The sequence below is a fragment of the Eleutherodactylus coqui genome, chromosome 6 (genome assembly GCF_035609145.1).
Source record: "Eleutherodactylus coqui strain aEleCoq1 chromosome 6, aEleCoq1.hap1, whole genome shotgun sequence".
NCBI lineage: Eukaryota > Metazoa > Chordata > Amphibia > Anura > Eleutherodactylidae > Eleutherodactylus > Eleutherodactylus coqui.
Window position 1 is genome coordinate 136,541,171 of NC_089842.1, and position 19,604 is coordinate 136,560,774.

Genomic DNA, 19,604 nt, shown 5'->3' on the forward strand with positions numbered 1-19,604 from the left:
CTCAGCTACATATGTATGTTCAGCTTTTACTTAGGACTATAGAATTCTGCTGTTGGGTTAAAGCATACCTGAGTTTTCAATACATTTTTAAAAATACACCAGATTCTCCTTATCCTCTCATTTGCTGTGATTTATATCCTATCTTGTGCCTGTAATTTCTGATTTTTAGATGGTCTTCCCTATTTTTTGCTGTTCTGCTGTTTGCAATCCATTTCAGGGAGGGGGCATGTAGCAAGCCTAGCATTTTGCCAGTAGTTCACTGTCCTTGTCTTTACTCCCCATACTGCATTTTACTGTCTGTGGTCCAATCAGGATGCAGGCAGTATCTAAATGCCCATCCTTCTGCTTTCCCAGGATGTTTCAGACATTTAGAAACATTCTGGCCAAATGGTTAGTAAACCCACTTTAGTGTGTGCACATATACACACACATACATACACACACGGATGCTGTAACAACAGAAGAGGCAGACATTAGGAGAACATTATTACAGTGTCTTCCTATCTGTCAGCCTGCAGCCTCTGAGTGTTGGGGAGCTGCGTGTGAAGACAGCTCATCCCCTGTTCTTCAGAAAACATCCCTTTGTCCTTGTTACTACAGAAGCTCTGTACATAACAACAGAGAGTGGATTGCAGAGAAGTTGGAAGGGAGACCCCTAGTAGAAGCCACTTCAAACGTGATTTAAAAGGGTAAAGCAGCAACATTTTTTTTTTTTTTTATTCAATAATTTTTTATTAAAGAAATCAGCTTTTTAACTGTACAATCACATTATATGTTATTCCTTCAAATGTTGAAAACATGCGACCAAACTAAGCAATTCTTGGAAATTCAGTTCGTATAACTTATGCCAATTCCTTATAACATAAAACATTCTCAATTGTCAATTAAACATAAGGGAGGGGTGGGAGGGGAGGGGAAGGAGGGGAGGGGGGGGGGGTGGGGGGGGAAGGGAAACAGGAGGAAGGGGGTAGGGGAGCATACTGTACACAGTTACGTCCACCAGTGATTGTTCCGTCAGTTCCGAATTCTTGCTCAGCCAGAGTTATTTAAACAACCACAAACATCTCGTCATCTGTTTCTAGATCCCAGAAGGTGACCTTCAGGCCAGGTTCTCGGTCGGTTATAGTTCTATGTGTTCAGATTTAGCGTAGTTTGTTGGGGATGAAAGTGTTTTATCCATGGGTCCCATGTCTCCACAAATCCGGAGATATTGTTTCCCCTGATAGCATAGATTTTTTCCATGCCCATATGGTCTGACATCATTTGGATGATATCAGATAGGGAGGGTACATGATGGGTCTTCCAGTTCCTCACTATCAAAAGTTTGTATAACATTAAGCTGTGGAGAATAAGTTTCCTTACTGCGTGAGGTATTTGTTCTATGTCCAGCAAGAATAGGACTCTGTCCGGGGTCGGGGGAATTACAACCTTCGTCAATGTTTTAATAAGAGATAGCAGTTCCCTCCATATTCCTTTGACTTTGGGGCAGCTCCAGAAAATATGTAGTAGAGTGCCCCTCCGCCCACACTGCCTCCAACATAGTTCCGATGAGCCCGGAAAAAAGTCCGCTAAGCGAACCGGGGAGCGGTACCATCGGGTGGTCAATTTGTAGTGAACCTCCATCAGTGAAGCGCAGAGGGAGGCTTTGTTTGCCCATTTGAAAGAGCTATTCCACTGTTCCACAGTGTATGACTTCCCCATTTCTCTCTCCCAGTTTAGAATGTTTGCCCTTTTTTTTTGATGTGATTGGGGCTTGGATTCACCACAGAAGATTTCATAGAAGGTTTTTAAAGGGACCTTGTGGGCCGAGGGGCCGAAAAGAAAGCTGGTCAAGATTTTTGGCATGGAGGTCACTCCGTGAGCTAAAGCCGGCCATTTGCTTTTGATTTGGGAATATAGGAGGAAGTCTCCCCCCTGTAAGTCGTAATCTTCCTGGAGTTGTTGGAAGGGTTTTATTTCCTTCCCATCTGCAAGGTCCACAATCAATTTGATGCCCTTCCGCCTCCATGGTCTGGTATTTATGTTGTCTTGTGTTATGTCTATGCAGCTGATCGGGAGGGGTACTTGTACTTTAGGTTGAAAGTCTTTTGTGACTTGAATGAGATGTTTCCATACCGTCAATGTGTTTGTTATTGTAGGGTTTTTAATTAAGTTGGTTTTCCAGTTTGAGTTTGTAGTCAGTAGTGCGTCTTTAAGTGTTCCACCTCCTAGACTGTTTTGTTCTATAGACACCCAGCTCATTCCTGGCTGGGATGACCCCCATGGTCTAGATTGCAGGATTACGTTTGCTTCGTAGTAAGCAGTAATGTTGGGAACTCCCAATCCCCCACTTCTTTTGGGAGCATACAGTATGGTGGAAGCAACTCTCGGTCTTTTATTATCCCATATAAAGGACATCAGTTGTTTTTGAAGTTCTTTCAAAAGTTTAGGGTTGCATTTCAATGGGATATTCCTGAATAGATACAGAATTTTGGGAAGTATCATCATTTTGTAAATTGCTATTTTCCCCATCCACGAAAATTCTGCTTTACTAAAATTAATCAGGTCCTGACGGATTGTTTGGATGAGTTGAGATATGTTGATATCCATGGATTTTTTTATGGGAGTGTTAATTGTTGTTCCAAGATATTGGATACCTTTAGGGTCCCATTCGAAAGGGAATTCCTCTTTTATAATTTTTTGAAGATTTAAATGTAGGTTTATTGGGAGGATTTTAGATTTTGTTGGGTTTACTTTATAGTATGAGAATGAACCAAATGTTTTCAGAAGGCCATATGCTTCCCTGAGAGAGCCTAGAGGGGAAGACAGGAACAGAACAATATCGTCGGCAAACAAGCCTATTTTTTGCTCTCTGCCTGCCAGGGGTATTCCCCTTATCCTCTCATTCATTCTGAGAGCCTCAGCCAATGGTTCTATAGTTAGTATAAATAATGTTGGTGAGAGGGGGCACCCCTGTCTAGTGCCATTAGTTATCATAAAAGGGTCTGATAGTATTCCATTTGTTAGGACTCTTGCTGACGGGTTTTTATAAAGGGCTTGAATAGCTGCCAGAATGTTACCGCTGAGCCCAAATTTTTCTAAAGCCGAAAAGGTGTATCCCCAATGCAATCGATCGAATGCCTTCTCCGCATCCAAGGTTAGGAGCAGAGAAGGCATCCGAGAAATCTCCAGCTCCCCCACTATATCCACCAACCGACGGGTAGCATCCGACGTCTGCCTGCCTTTCACAAACCCTGCCTGGTCACTATGTATCAAATAAGGTGTAAATTCCAATAGCCTCAGGGATAAGATTTTTGCATAGAACTTGGTGTCATTGTTTAAAAGTGAAATGGGTCTGTAATTTGCCGGATTAGATGGGTCTTTATCTGGTTTGGGGATGGTTACTATAGTGGCCTGTAGCATTTCATCTGGAAGGGAGCCTGTTTGCATTGCTTTGTTGAAGATATTAACCATGTGGGGAACTAGGATCTTTTTGTAAATTTTATAGTATTCACACGAATAACCATCGGGGCCGGGTGCTTTATCTTTTTTGGATTTGTCTATGACTTGGAGAAGCTCCTGGGATGTGATGGTGGAATTTAGTCTCTGCAGTTGTTCATCATTTAATTTTGGGAGTTGAAGGCTGGCTAAAAATGAATCTATAGAGTCCTTGGAGGGCGGATGAATGTGTGGATTTTGATTAAGGTTATATAAATCTCCATAAAATTTTCTGAACTCCTCTGCGATGGCCTTAGGGTGGAGTATTTTGTTTTTTGAGTTGGGATCTGAGACAAAAGCTATTTTAGTCTTTATTCTTTTTTGTTTGACCCTGTTGGCCATCAATTTCGTGTTCTTATTCATTTCAGTGTAATAGGTAGACTTCACATTTTTTATGTTTTTTTCATGTTCGTCGATTAATAGGTTCCGCACTCTCAGTCTAGCTTCTCTTATTTGTTCACCCTTTGGGGAAGAGGGGTTGAGATGGGTCTGGCTCTCTAAGTTTTTTAAGTTCTCCATAGCGTTTTTGAGAAGGGCGTTTTTTTCTTTTTTATATATTGATCCTTGTTGTATCATAGCTCCCCTTATGACAGCTTTGTGCGCGTTCCATAGCGCGTATCTGCACGTTTCTGGGTTGTCATTAAATAGGAAGTATTCTTCCATCACTTCTCTAATTTTTTGCTGAAATTTTGGTATTTTCATCAGGAATAAGTTGTTTCGCCAGGAGCTTGAGGTGCTTACCGGGGGGCCTATTTTTAGATTTAGTGATATTGGCGCATGGTCTGACCATGTTGTTACACCTATTTTAGCTTCTTTAGTTTTGTTTAGAATGTGGAAATCTCCTAGGAACATGTCAATTCTCGAGGAAGAGTTATGTCTAAAGGAATAGAATGTGAATTCCTTCGAGTTGACATTCAGTGTTCTAAATATATCGTATAGATCATTATTCTGTATCCAAGACAGGAGACCTGCCCCCCTACCCCTTTCTGGGTGACTTGAATCGAGGGAGTGGTCAGAGATAGCATTAAAATCTCCTCCTATTAGCAAGGCCCCTTTTTGTAGCTTCTTAATCTTCCTCGCCACTCTGTTTAAGAATTTAATTTGATGCGTATTTGGGGCATAGATATTGGCCAGGGTGACGAGGAAGCCATCTATCTCACAAATTAGAACTAGGTATCTTCCTTCTATATCTCTGACCTCCTCGAGCAACTTGAAATTCACCGAGTCTCTAATAGCTATCATGACTCCGGCTTTCTTCTTAGAAGCATTGGCCAGAAAGCACCTGGAGAACCTTGAGTGTTCCATCTTTGGATGATTAGATTCCTTTAGATGCGTTTCCTGAACATAAAGAATGTCTGCATGGGAGGCGATGGCCTCTCTCCATAGGCACGTTCTTTTGAAAGGAGAATTGAGACCTCTGGCGTTTATAGATATCAGTTTCAACTCCATTTTAATTTCTGGGTGTTTGTAGTGGAGACCTGCCGGACTTTATGATAGATTCTGGAGATGTTTGAGGATTCTTCTTTTTCTATATGCGGCTGAGCTGGTTCGTGAGTTAGACTGGGAATCCTTCCCTGGTGGGAAAGTATGCGAGGTTTTTGCTGAAGGGGTAGGTGTGGGGGTAAACAGATTTGGTAACTGTAGAGCAACATAACGTTTGTTGCTGTGTCATCTACGGATACGTAGGGAAAATAAGAGGACCTTTCCTTCGGAAGGGCTGAGGCCCTAGGAAGGTCTTGTTTCGGGGTTCTAAGAGTCCAGCCTGTAACCAAGCATAATCATGTTTTTTGGTGCCCAGGGCTTGCTTACGATGTGGGCCTTAATTTTGAAGTTTCAACGATACATAGGTTTATTTTTGTTTGGTCTATTGTGTTGTTGGTGTGACCAATCTTTGGTTATTTGATGCGGAAGGTGTTCTTTGGGCTCTGGAAGATCCCATTTCTTTAGAAGGTGTATGCCCTCTTCGGCCGTTAGAATTGTGGTGGTTCTGCCGTCTTTATTGATGTGCAGTTTAGTGGGGAAGCCCCATCTGTAAGTTATGTTGTTGTCTCTCAGAATTTTAGTGATTGTCAAGAATTTCTTTCGTGCAAGCATTGTGATCTGAGAGAAGTCCGCAAAGATTTTTATACTGCTATACGGGGGTGGGAAATCTCTCATGGTTCTTGAAGCTCTCATTAAGTTGTCTTTAGTCTGATAAAAATGGACTCTTGCTATTACGTCCCTTGGGGCATTATCGGGAACGTTTTTGGGCTTCGGGAGCCTATGGACTCTGTCCAATATGCGTTCTTCTTTTTTTGAGTTGGGTAAAAGCGTTTTAATTAGTTCTTGTACGAACTCGTTTAGCTCCTCCGGCTTAACTACCTCAGGGATGCCTCTTAGCTTAATATTGTTGCGGCGATTCCGATCTTCAAGATCGGCCATTTTGTTTTTTAATGTCGCCACTTCCTCCACGAGACTGTAGTGGGCATCTATGAGCTCGTTATGTGAGGTGGTTAATTCGCCAGTTTTATTTTCTAGGTGATCAATTCTCTCTCCAACTTCATTGAAATTCCTGTTTATTTTGGTGTTTAAGTTAGCGAGGTCGTTTTTAATGGAGCTTTTCAGGGCGATCACCATATCCCTAATGAAACATTGTGAAGCCATCTGATCTGTGCACTGGATATTAAATAGAGGATCCGAGGCCTCCTCCTCCTCTTGTGTCCCTGCTGATGTTTTGTCAGTGGGATTATGTAAAGGGTCCTTTCTGGGACGCCTTTTATCGGGGCTCTTGCTGGGGGAGCTGATAATTCTCTTTTCTTTACTTTGTATGGATGTTTCAGGGGGGGAAGATGGCGCCTGCGCCCCCCCCTCCCCTTCCTCCCCGCAGCCTCTGCCTGGCTCCGATTCTCCTTCCCCTCCCGAGGACTCCCTGCTGTTATTTGCGGGTTTCCTTTTGTGAGGTGGGCAGCGTGGAGGTGATGTATGCGGTGGAGTGGATGTTACGATTTCTCCACTTACCGCTGGATCTTGCCGTCCCCTCGTTCGCGCTGTCTCCTCTTCTTCTGCACTTCCGGGAGTCGGCTCCGCCATCTTCTCCTCTTCTGAGCCGCGCGCCGGGTAGAAGTCCGTGAGGCGCTTCGGACCTCCTTTCCCGGTCTTCCTGCGGGTTGACATCTGCCGGTAAGAGGTTCTCCTGCCTTCGTTCCACAGTTTGAAGCCCTGGGCAAGCTTTAAGTTGCTGTTAGCTTGGTTTTTAGAGCGGAGCCGCCTAACACACGTCTACCATCGGCTCCGTCAGGCCACGCCCCCCCAAGCAGCAACATTTTTAATACAAGTATATTACAGAAATAATAAGACTAAAACAAACTAGTAGATTAGCAGAAGCTGTCTGAAAAATTAATGCCCCTTTAAACATTGAATAAAACGTATTCTCTGCTTAACCTATTTTTATATTCTTGTACTTTATATTACGATGTCATATACCTGACACTGTGATATCTAAAAAACCCCTTCTAGTATTGTTAATTATAAAGTATCTGAAGAAAGCCTGTAATTTTATGCAATAACTTAACACATTTCCCTTCTATTGTCTTTGCTCTCCACTCCTTTAAACTATATAATGTTCCGCTCCTTCCTCCCTAGATCTAACACCATGCTATTAACATAATAAAAGTGTCAACTCCTGTTCTAGCTTCCCGTATTTTCAACACTTTGAAACAACTGAAGATGAGAACTATTTCTTCCTTGTGTAGTATAATATTGTTACGGATGTTTTTGAAATAGAAGCATAAACAGGTCACCGGAATGTGCGGAATTACAGAATTTCTGACAATTTTTAAAAATTCTTATGCATCTAGAATGGCAGGAGGATACTTCATAATACTCAGTGTTTGCAGTCAATAAGCAGCAAAGCAATGTCCATATTTGCAGATTGTATTGATTATGATAACTAATCCTTCAGATCGTAAAGGACACGTGTAGATTTGGTGCAGACATTCCTGTAAATGAAAATCAGTACAGCATATTTATATGAATGGGGATGTTTTGGTGGCCAGTGCTGAACTTTCTTCAACAAATCCACATGTGAATACATACTACTACATACACATACAGCAAATACTTTAGAAAAGTACCTAATGGTTGTAATTAGTGATGAGCGAGCATACTCACTAAGGGCAATTGCTCGAGCGAGCATTGCCCTTAGCGAGTACCTGCCAACTCGAGAGAAAAGGTTCGGGTGCCGGCGGCGCGCAGGGAGCTGCGGGGGAGAGCGGGGAGGAACGGAGGGGAGATCTCTCTCTCCCTCTCTCCCCCCCTACAACACAGAGATCCCAGTGTCTGTTCCCCTCCTGTTTCCAGCAGGAAGAAAGCCTTTAAAACCAGAGGATCTACATTGGACTCCACAACTGTGAGTTACCGTATATACTGGAGTATTAGCCGACCCGAGTATAAGCCGAGACAATAAGTTTCACCACAAAAAACTGGGAAAACCTATTGACTCGAGTATAAGCCGAGCTATACTCGAGTATATACTAGGTAAAAAAAAACCCTCCATACTCACATTCCAGCTGGCGTCTGTGCGACAAGCTGCTTGAATTCTCCCCGCTGTCATCCCCCGTAGTCCTCACTACTGTGAAAGTAAGTGCTGTGATTGGATTCAGCGCCAGCCAATCACAGCTGATGCTCAATCCAATCACAGCGCTTACTTACACAGAACTGATGGCAGGGGATTTTAAAGGGGTTGTCTCGCGACAAACATCAAAATTTTACATTACCCCATTCCCCCTGTCACCCCCCTGGCATAAAATAGGAATTTAAAGCGGTTTTTAAACCGCTTGCTACTCACCGATCCGACGAAATATGGAGTTATACAAATCTTCTCCCTAAGATGGCCGCCGGTCCTTTCCCAGGGATGCACTGCGGTTTTCTCCCATGGTGCACCGCGGGTCTTCTCCCATGGTGCACCATGGGCTCTGTGCGTTCCATTGCCGATTCCAGCCTCCTGATTGGCTGGAATCGGCACACATGACGGGGCGGAGCTACGATGACGCGGTGACCAGCTCTCCGGCACGAGCGGCCTCATTCACCAGCCAGAAGCACGAATTGCGTAAGCGTGTCTAAAAACGCCAGAAGACATCAGAATTAGACGGAGCCATGGAGAGGGTGACGCCAGCAACGGAACAGGTAAGTGAATAACTTCTGTATGGCTCATATTTAATGCACGATGTACATAACAAAGTGCATTAATATGGCCATACAGAAGTGTATAACCCCACTTGCTGCCGCGAGACAACCCCTTTAAAGCCGAGCAGGGAGATGACAGCGGGGAGAACCCTAAAGCAGCTTCATTGGCTGTGAATGATCGAGAAACGGTTGTGATTGGCTGATGCTCGATCCAATCACAGCTCTTAATTACACAGTACGCTGCCAGTGGGGGATGACAGTGGAGAGAATTCAAGCAGCCTGCTGCACCACCACCAGATACACAGACGCCGGCTGGGAGGTGAGTATGGAGTTTTTTTTTAAGCCTTCCCTGACTCGAGTATAAGCCAAGGGGCGCTTTTTCAGCACAAAAAAATGTGCAGAAAAACTAGATTTATACTCGAGTATATACAGTATTCCATTTCCCATTATCCTATTAATAAATCATTTGAAGCATAAGATACATGGGCTTTTATTCAGTATCCACTCCACTGGAGGCCTCTCTCCATAATGTGCCACCCATGTGACCGAGCCCATTACTCTCAGTATAGCTTACACGACACCCCAGGAAGCTGCAGACTCCCCACTGAAAGACCTGCTTGTGGCCTCCTACTACCCTAGGGGCCATTACACTATTATGGCTGCCTGAGTTGGCACATTCAAGTTATATCATTCCTCAAGTTGTATTTTCCATCCTCTGCTGTCAGTGCAATGCAATGCTGAATTCAACATAATAGTCATTTATGACTAGTTTCTAGAGATGCCCTTTTGTTTTAAGGAAACCTGTTACCACCAAAACTAACTGAACTGGCTGGCAGGGGCTGAAAACTCAATCACTTCTAATGTCTTTCTTTTCCTATTGAGCCCATGCACGCTCTGACAATTTCTTTAAGTGTTCCAAGTGTAGTGATCAGCCGATCACGGCTTCTTCCTCCTCCATGAGCATGATATAGGGGAGGTGGGAAATTTACTGGAGCCACATCTGTATTTCAAATTGGCTGACGAGTTTTCCTTTAAAGGGGTTGTCCCGCGGCAGCAAGTGGGTCTATACACTTCTGTATGGCCATATTAATGCACTTTGTAATGTACATTGTGCATTAATTATGAGCCATACAGAAGTTATCAAAAGTTATTCACTTACCTGCTCCGTTGCTGGCGTCCTCGTCTCCATGGTTGCCGTCTAATTTTCGCCGTCTAATGGCCAAATTAGACGCGTTTGCGCAGTCCGGGTCTTCTGCTTTTCTCAATGGGGCTCCGTGTAGCTCCGTGTAGCTCCGCCCCGTCACGTGCCGATTCCAGCCAATCAGGAGGCTGGAATCGGCAATGGACCGCACAGAAGCCCTGCGGTCCACCGAGGGAGAAGATGCCGGCGGCCATCTTCACCGGGTAAGTAAGAAGTCACCGGAGCGCGGGGATTCAGGTAAGCGCTGTCCGGTGATCTTTTTTAACCCCTGCATCGGGGTTGTCTCGCGCCGAACGGGGGGGGGGTTGAAAAAAAAAAAAAAACCGTTTCGGCGCGGGAAAACCCCTTTAATATTTATTAAAGCATTCTATACTTTAATTCAAAAGGTAAAAGTCAAGCTATGAGCCTCTAGCCAAGTGTAACCTTGAACAAGCAGTATCACTTTGGGCATAAGTCCATAAAAGAATTTCCTTAATAAAACAAGTGTTCAGAGCAGCAGAGTAATATTAATAACAGTAATGGTGCATTTTACTTTTGAGAAATGGCTATTCAAATTAAGTTAAATTAAACATGCATTTCTTGAGGACTCCATGCAAGGTCGGTGCAAAGAGAGATCTGGAAATCGGATATATTCAGCAGATTATACCAGTTCTTATGTAATATTATGAAAAGTTCAACAACCTTCAATTATCACTACAGAATTACCACCTATACCGCACAGAGGTGTGAGTGTAATCCTTTTATCATAGAAAGTGATCATGGTAAATAAAATTGGATCTGCCCTATTTTAAGGTGACCTGTCACGTCCAAATAAATACACTGGAGATATGGCTGATACAGCCCATTCCGCTGATCAAAGTATGTGATAGGTCCTCTTTAAGCAAGGCATAGTATGGAGACAGATGTGTCATCATCATATAAGCTCAAACAGTACAAAAATATATTGTGCAAATTGGCTTATAAAAACTATCAAATAATGCAAAAACAAAAAAAAATTAAAAAATCTTGTTATTTTTGTAGCGCCAACGTATTCTGCAGCGCTTTCAGGTAATTTATTTATTACCCCCCACCAAACTGGGTACTCATTTTATTGACCTTGGAAGGATGGAAGGCTAAGTCAACCTTGAGCTGGCTACTTGAACCAAGCAGGGATTAAATTTACAACCTTCAGGTTGTAAGCGAGACCTTAGAACTGCTTTAGCACTCTGCATCACACAAGGCTTTTATGCTGTATACATGAGGGGAGTCCTCCTGCAGCATCCTCCCACCCTGTCACCTGTGATTGACGGGCTGTGTGTATACATCCAATACAGATATACAGCAGCCCCCGCTATCTCTGATGAAAGGGGTGGAGAAATGCTCAGTAAGCGTCCTCCTCCAGTGCTCTCTGCTGAATTACCTACTGCTGAAGTTCCACTTCCACCTAGTGACATTTGGGCACAATGTCTCTCTCATGGTCATGAATTCCCTGTTGCCTTATAGCTACCATGACCAGTGCACAGGTACTTCTGTTGGATTAAGCAATCAATTTTCAGTAAAGTTAGTAAACTTAATATTAATGAACGACAGAAATATCAAAAAGTTTCAGGACACTGAATCTTGTTTCCTAACCCTCCAAGATCCAGAGAGTTCTGGATTTTGGTAGCCATCGTGGGAGGTAATAAGCATGTCCACCCCTGCCAGGCCCTTGCTCATCCACTTGCACATAACCCAACCAAATAGTAGCACTGCAGTCTATCTTCTATCTTAATCCCTCTCACAAGACTTGGCAACTCACACAACAGCACTTTGTACAAAGACTACTCCTCCCCGACTACAGGTACACTGTACTCAGAACATGAGAATGGGGAGGAGGCTATGTACAGAGCAATGTTGTGTGGGCTGCCGAGTACTATATGGGACATGAAGACAGGAGATACACTGCAGTGCTACTACTTGAGGTTTGGAAGTGTGGGGAAGCTGGAACCACAGAAGGGGGCCCTATAACTGGGGCTACAGTATGGGACACTATAACTGGGGTCACAGAATAGGGTACTATTACTATGAGGAGTTATTGAGTGGTTTATTGGGGGTAGCAGCAGGATGGGAAGAGTGAGAAGACGAGCTGTAGCAAGTCATGACTGTCTTGGTGTAGACAGAGAAGAAAAAAGGTCTTCAATCAAAGGAGATGGCACCTGTGATCACTGGAGGTAACTGCACTATAATCCCTATCACTGTGTAGAGGTGGTATCTCACTGTGATTCAGAGGTTAACTAGTACTGTGAGCAGAGTGTAGGGCAGCAAAATATAATCCTAAACTCTCGCTCACAACCTGAAGGTTGCGGGTTCAATCCCCACATGGGTCAGGTAGCCTGCTCAAGGTTGACTCAGCCTTCCATTCTTCCAAGGTCAGTAAAATGAGTACCCAGCTTGGTGGGGGGTAAAGATGACTAGGGAATGCAATGGCAAGCCACCTCGCAAAAACAGTCTGTCAAGAAAACGTCACAATGTGACATCACCCTAGGAGTCAGTCACGAATCGGTACTTGCACCAGGCAACTTTACCTTTTACTATTACTGTGAGAGGGTCTCTGAGGGGCATTATTATTGTGAGAGACTCTCTGAGGGGTGTTCTTCCTATGTGGGGGTCACTAACATGCACTATTGCTAAAAAGAATGAAGAAAAGTTACACATTTTTGCACAAATACATGATTGCGAAAAATGTTGTAACTTTTTTTATGCCAGAAACTGGCGTAAAAGTTTATAGATATACCCATATGTATATGTACGTTTGGTGGTCATGAAGGGGTTGTACAAAGTATAACACCTAGTTATATATTCATATAGCCTCTAGAATTTGTCTTTGCTAACGACACAACCAAAAGTCACTTTACTTTGCTTTTCTTTTACTCTTCTTTTATTATACCGAATACCGAATATATATATAAATATATATAATATATATCATAAAAACAATCCCTGGCTGTTTGCATCATTATGTTTTATATTACTTCGTTCAGAAAGTGCAGCGCTGCTGCAACAATCGAGAGGAATAAGTTCACCTCAGGATCCAGCGTTCATGCAGAGAGAATTCTGATTGCCATTGCATATATAAGTCAATTTCACTTGAACGAAATGCATGACAATGAAGCCTGACAATAGGTGATATAATAGGATTTCATTGTTGGTCAGAAGAAAATGAAAAGATTTAATATTTCCAGACGAGTTCAATCCGCCTATTATAGTGGATGTGAATGAAGTACTAATCTTCTGGTTGTATGGTAATTAGCAGTATACACCTCAGGAAATTAAAAGAACAAGACATATCAGGATACAACACCAGTAGGGGTGTGTGAGTTAGGATCCTGCTTCTTCCCAGAATCAAGTGCCCGTTCAATGAGGATATAGTCACACGTGACAAATTTGTTGCAGAAATACCAATAACTGACTCATTTGTCTAAATGTGACTTGCAGAAATCCATGTGTAGGAAAGAAAAGAAACAAACACTTAGGACTGCTTCAGATTGGCGCATGCGCAAATATGCTTGCCGCTACAGAACGTATTAGCGCATGAAGCTGTGTCCTTTTTTTTTGAGTATTCAAACTACACACTATTGCGCGCAAGTTTGAAAAAAAAAGCAAGAAGATAGGTCCTTTCTAGAGAAGAGTGAGTATACTCGCTAAGACACATTACTCGAGCGAGTAGTGCCTTAGCCGAGTATCTCCCCACTCGTCTCTACAGATTAGGGGGCCGGCGGCGGGCTGGGGAGAGCGGGGAGGAACGGCCGCCGCAACTCACCTGTCACCGGCGTCGGCCCCTGAATCTTTAGAAACGAGCGAGGAGATACTTGGCTAAGGCACTACTCGCTCGAGTAATGTGCCTTAGCGAGTATACTCGCTCATCTCTAGTCCTTTCCTATCTTCCTCGCACATAGAAAAACCACGCTCGGGAAAGGAAACAGATCCCACACGTTACTTTCTCATTGATGTGTTAGAAGAAACCTAAGCTCTTATAAACTGTATTATTTTATTGCTCCGTAAAACCTAATTTTCACCAGCAAAACTCTCCCCATAGACGTCTATGGGGTATTACCGCACCTCGATATGCTGGTAACATTGCAGTGGTCCAGATTGGTAATTGCACTGCAGCTCCCATTTAACTCAATGGAAGTTGTGTCTGCATTCAGGGCTGCTTTTACCATAGGGCAAGCCATGTACTTGCAGCAGGCCCCCTGCCGCCGGCACTGCTTTCACTCGCATCTATGTCGTCAGGATGCAGATACAGTTGAACACTTCACTCTCTGCTCACCCAAGTGGTGAGCACTCTACAGAAGACATGCCCGGTCGGTGCAGCAGGCCCATTTCCTTCCTTTATGGGTTCTGCTTTCTGGATGTGCCCATGGCGAGGGTGGATGCCAGTCGCTGGGTGCAGCAATTGTTGTGGGTGTTCAGGAGCTCTGTTGCTCCAAACAGCTTTTATTGGGAGTCTGGACTGAACAGGAGGGCTGATTCATTGGAGGAGAGCCTCTCAGAACTTTTGCATGGATTCCAATGCATTGGTCCAGATGGGCAGTTTTAGGGGGCGTAAAATCGGCCAGCCAGAATACATCGGCCGGTCCCATAGACTCCTATAGGAGCTGCCAGAAAAGGCTAAACTGCCTCCCCCTTCCTGCCCCTCTTCACCCCTTTCCGGCTGCCAGAAAAAGGAAGGGGCGGGGTGGGAGATTAGCACATTAGGTCCTGTCCCGTTCCACCCCCAGCAGCCGGCAAGGGGCGGAGACGGGGTGGGAGTTTAACATACTAGCTCCCGACCAGTCCCATCCCCTCCCTTTGCTGGTAGTTGGCAGGGCACAGTTGACATCTCCCCTCATATGACGATATTCGGGGCTGTGGCGTATATGCACTGCACCCAGCCCGTCTGAACGAGCGTTTAAACGGGAGATGAAGCCGGAACTTGGTCCTGTCTGCCTTCCGCTCATGTAATTTATAGCCACATTGTGGCTGAAAATCGCATCGCCCATGTGAAGAAGCCCTCAGAGAGAGAAGACTGCCTGAGGACCAGGAAACCAAATGGAATAATCTCCAGACCAAAAAAACATACTTGACAGAAAGTCACCATGTGCAGAATGTTATGAAGATACAGGAGGTGGACTAAAATATGGAAACACCATACGAAATGCGTCTTAAAATCGGTCTCTAGATGTCTTATTGAAATATGATTTATATTCCCATGTAACTTAAGTGGAGATAATATGAGACAGATACTGCTGGGCAGAAGTGAACATCTGCCCCAGCAACAGGCTTTCACTGGTCAGAGGTTTGAGCCCCTCAGCTGCTGCTACCAGCTGGCTTCCAAAATCACCAAGAGGTGAAGTAAACACAAATTTGGCAGGAAAGCTCTCAGCCAAGCAGGTGTCAAAATGCAGCTCAGTGCTAATCATTAAAATCCCATGCATTTCATACAGTGTTTCCAGATTTTTGTCCACCCCCTGTATATATGTAATGTTTAGTGCTTATACATGCAGATGTATGCATGTAAAAGCATTCTACTGTGTTGCGATGCATGCATATAAATATGTGCCTGCATTTTTAAAAAGTACGGTCTTGTGTCGCCAATCTGCTGCAAATTTTCTGCCACAGGTTTTCGTACAGAAAATTCACAGAATATTTCAGTGTCAGCAAGGTAGATGGCATCCTATCAAATCTCATCCACCTGCTATATAAAATAAGGCCGCCAGCATATGAACGGAAAGATAAACATTAAAAAAAATGTACTGCACCTGTCCCGACAGCGAGCCGTGCGGACCATTGACAATACAGATGAAAAGGGAAAATGACAGGAATGCATGGATGCTGGCTGCTCACAGAGTCGGATTCCGCTGTGGGCTCTCACATGGGGACTCCAATTTATTTATGTGCAGGCGGCCTAAATGACCTGTGGTGTGGATTTTATAACCCACGGGGTGTCAATATATGGAGTGCATTTTCACAGTGGATCTTCAGCCTGGCCTTAATAGTTGTATTTGGTGTATAAGACATCTTCTTAGCTGCGGTCCCTTCCCAATTGCTAAGAAGATGTCCTAATGGCCCACTTGCTAGAGAAGCTAAATGCCTAACAACAAACAGTGGATTGCAGAGGGGCTGTACTTCAGGTTAATGATCATTCTTGTTTTGGGGCCCAGTCTTTTCTAGTTACACCCCTGTTTGGATTTATTACATAACTAAAATCTATGGCAACATGTGCAAATCATGCAGTTTTACTGCAGCGTGTGACACACAACAAAGTGGACTATTAAGACTATATCACCCAATGGTCCACATAAACATGGAGCCAGGTCTGATTCCATGTATAATTACATAAGCAATAAAATTGAAAGTATTAAATGGCAGCATTGCTAAGTGCAAGTTAATACTACTAGCCTAAATCCCCCCAAGTAAAAATTACCCTTAACTAGAGGGAACAATCTCAAGTTTACCTCCCGGCTTTTCTCCGCTATGAAAGGCATAAAAGTCTGCATTGCAATGAATGGTTGAAATCGTTCCCCTCCCTATCTCCTACAGCTCTGCCTGTGTCATAGCAGCTTTTATAGTCTTCTAGTTCTGCAATTACATTCAACAAGCAATATTAGAATGAACAGTTAAAAAATATTAGAATGAGCAGGTAGACAAAACCCAAGGAACACTTGCATCCCGATAGTTTGCATCGGTATGATCTACTTTTATATAAGGTAGAAGTATATACAAATGCGATTACATCAAAACCTATCTGGGTAGGGAGCGTTGTGCTCTGCCAGCAATACGTGAATGCCCTAGAAAAAGGTGATACAATGAGGTAACTGTTAACTCACTTCATGCTAAAAGTTACTAACCTTTCCGAAACTTCCTTTCCCAAGCACCATGAGGAAGTTGAAATCCGAGATGTGAAAGCGACTAGTACCAAAGAAGCTGACACGTTTGGAATCTGTTGGGCTCGGACTCGGAACTGGACCTCGTCTCACTTTCTGCACAACAGAAACAAAATCAAAGTAATTCAGAAATCAAATGTACACAGTTCCTAATAGGAAAAATATCTCTTAGGGCTCTTTCACACGAGCGTATATTGGCCTGCCGTTTTCACGGTCAGCCAGTATACGATGTGATCTGATGCATTGGATTCCAATGCATCAGATTACATGGCCGTATTGCGGCATCATAAAAGCTCCCAGCCGGGAAATATAGCACAGGGTTTTTACGTCAGGTCCAAAAGATAGTCCGGGAACTATATTTTGGGCCGGAATACGTCAGCCGTTGTATGGGCTTCTATGGGAGCTGCTGGAGAAGGGAGGTGGGAGGGAGTTTAGCAGCGTGACTGCTACATTCAATCCCTCTTCTCTCCTCCCCTCCGGCTGATTGCAATGGGAGGGGCAGAATAAGGGTGGAGCTAAGCTCCACCCTGTCCCGCCTCCTCCCATCGCTCGCTGCGGACAAGGGATGTGGCGGGGCTAAGCTCCTGCCCCTTGTCCGCAGCCAGCAATGGGAGGAGAAGGGGCGGAGCTTTGCTTTGCCCCGGTCACACCCCCTCCTATTGCAATCAGCCAGAGGGGAGGAGAGCCAGCAAGGGTAGGGGGGAGGGGAAGTTGCAACGCCATGGCGGCCGTGGCGTATATATGCGCTGGGGCCCATGCCATCTAAACGGGTGCACAAAAGTTAGATTTGTGCGCCTGTTCACAAGTTTTTACAAATCACATCGTAGCGCATATCGGCCGGCTGTAAAAATGGCGGCCGTTATACGCTCATGTGAAAGAGCCCTAAACCATATATGCTGGTAAGGAATTTGATGCAGGCCATCTTCTAAGTGAATTAAGATATTTTCAGTAATCCTTGAAATTAATGGGAAGTTGATGTTCAATACCAAACTGGGCCATTGCAGTAAGAACAGAGCTGTCCGCTCCCTGCAGAAATCACTCAGTACACAAGGTTACTGACCCAGAGAACCAGTGATCAACAGGAAATCCAAGCCAATGATGCATTATCCTGAGGATAAGCCATTAATAGCTTACAACTGGACAACCGCCTTTACCATATATACAAGATTGTTTAGTGCATGCATAAATTTGCATATTTTATTTGGGCAGTTGAAAGAACAACTTTTGAGTTTGCTTGGAAGTGCATTAATATGTAGAAGTCTTTGTCAAGCAACAAGTGACAACATTAAATCTCCATGATTTGTAATAAATAATTCAAGTGACCCTCCGGGCCTGGAGAGACAAAGATGGCTGCATCACTTCTCTGACTACCGATGCACACTGTGGATTAGTCTGCATCATTAGTGTAAGAAACTACACCTGCTTTGATTAACCAGTGCTGACCACATGAACAGCACTGATCAGTTAGATTAGTGTGTAGTGTCTTAGATATATACTATACATAGTGAGCATCAGGTAGTCAGAAAAGTGGTTCGGCAATCTGTATTTCTCCAGGCTCCGAAGTCACTTTAAGCTGCTTGCCAGTCAGAAAAAAGTGCTCACTGATGACATCACCAGCACTTTTGCGTATATTGTGGTTGGATTAAAGGATGGGAGGGGAGCAGCAGCATTAAAGATATATTTAAGTCTAGATATTTAAAGGGGTATTCTGGGCACAGACTAACATTTTAAAAACTAATGTACATGATCACAAAAAATAACTTTGTAATAGGTTCTCTGTACCGGGTCTAGCTACTTTCTTAATTTTCTATCTGTGTCACATGACCCTCCGCCTGAAAAATATCTCCTCTTCATTTGACATCTTGTCCGTGTTTGCTACTTTCTCCCGTTCCATAGCTTCCAACATCTTGTAAGAAGTGCATGATGGGATGACAAGAGTGAAAGCCAGAAATTCTGGTCTGTCTGCTTCAGCAGGCTTTCTCTGACTCTCTTAGTGAGCAGAAGGTTGGTGCTAGTAAGTTGCAGGACCCCTGAGCTGTGGGCGGAGCTACAGCACTGGCCAATAAACAAGCACTATACATGCTAGGAGTTGTAAGTAACAGTCTATTGATGTGTTCACTGCGGATGTGATGCATGTAAACACAGTGGCAGATTGGCAGCTGGATGGCATGATGAAGAAGGTCCAGAGTGGCAAATACATGGTACTAGTTTTTACTTCTTAGTCGTACCTCTTAGAATTTAGCATTTTCAGAATTTCTATTTTGTGCCCGAAAAACCCCTTTAAATGCACTAGCAACCTAATTAGAATCAGAATGTTCCCATATATTTAGCATTTCATAGATGTATGATCACATGATATTTAATGCAATCTTTGCAGTATGAGATTTCCCTACACATATAACAGCCAGGACACATCAAGCAGTGGGACATTGCAAGCAGGACAACATGTAGATCAGACAACAATATACAAAGGATACAAACATAGTATCATTGGCAAAACAGTCAGAGATGATAAAATTACAAACCTGTGAAAATATTTTACAGCCAGGCACCTGTTTAAAAACACTGAGATGCTTCATTTTTGTTCTTTTTTATGCTTTGTGAACAAGTACCATATTGACCTCTATTGGTTAACGTTAATGAGAGCAAATGGTTAAACAGATAGTTAACATGTATCCAAAATGTAACAAAAAAAAGTTGAGAACATGGTAAATAATATATATGTAAAAATGTAATGTAACAATAACTGTTTGCCTCCCATGTAATTGCTATATACAATATGCAAAATGATGAGATTGAGGAAAATTACTTAAATATTATAGTAAATATTCAGGTTATACATACTGTGCATTTTATAAAAGCAAGGCGTGTTGGTGATG

The 19,604-nt window shown here is 43.5% G+C and overlaps 1 protein-coding gene across 1 annotated transcript in view; it reads right to left on the minus strand.

Moving 5' to 3' along the window:
* PRKCG (protein kinase C gamma) overlaps positions 1-19,604 on the minus strand; it is a 394,858-nt gene that overhangs the window by 78,693 nt on the left and 296,561 nt on the right. Inside the window, exon 10 of the mRNA XM_066607722.1 lies at positions 16,690-16,821. Within this exon, the coding sequence (XP_066463819.1) occupies positions 16,690-16,821 (132 nt within the window). The remainder of the gene's footprint in view (positions 1-16,689; positions 16,822-19,604) is intronic.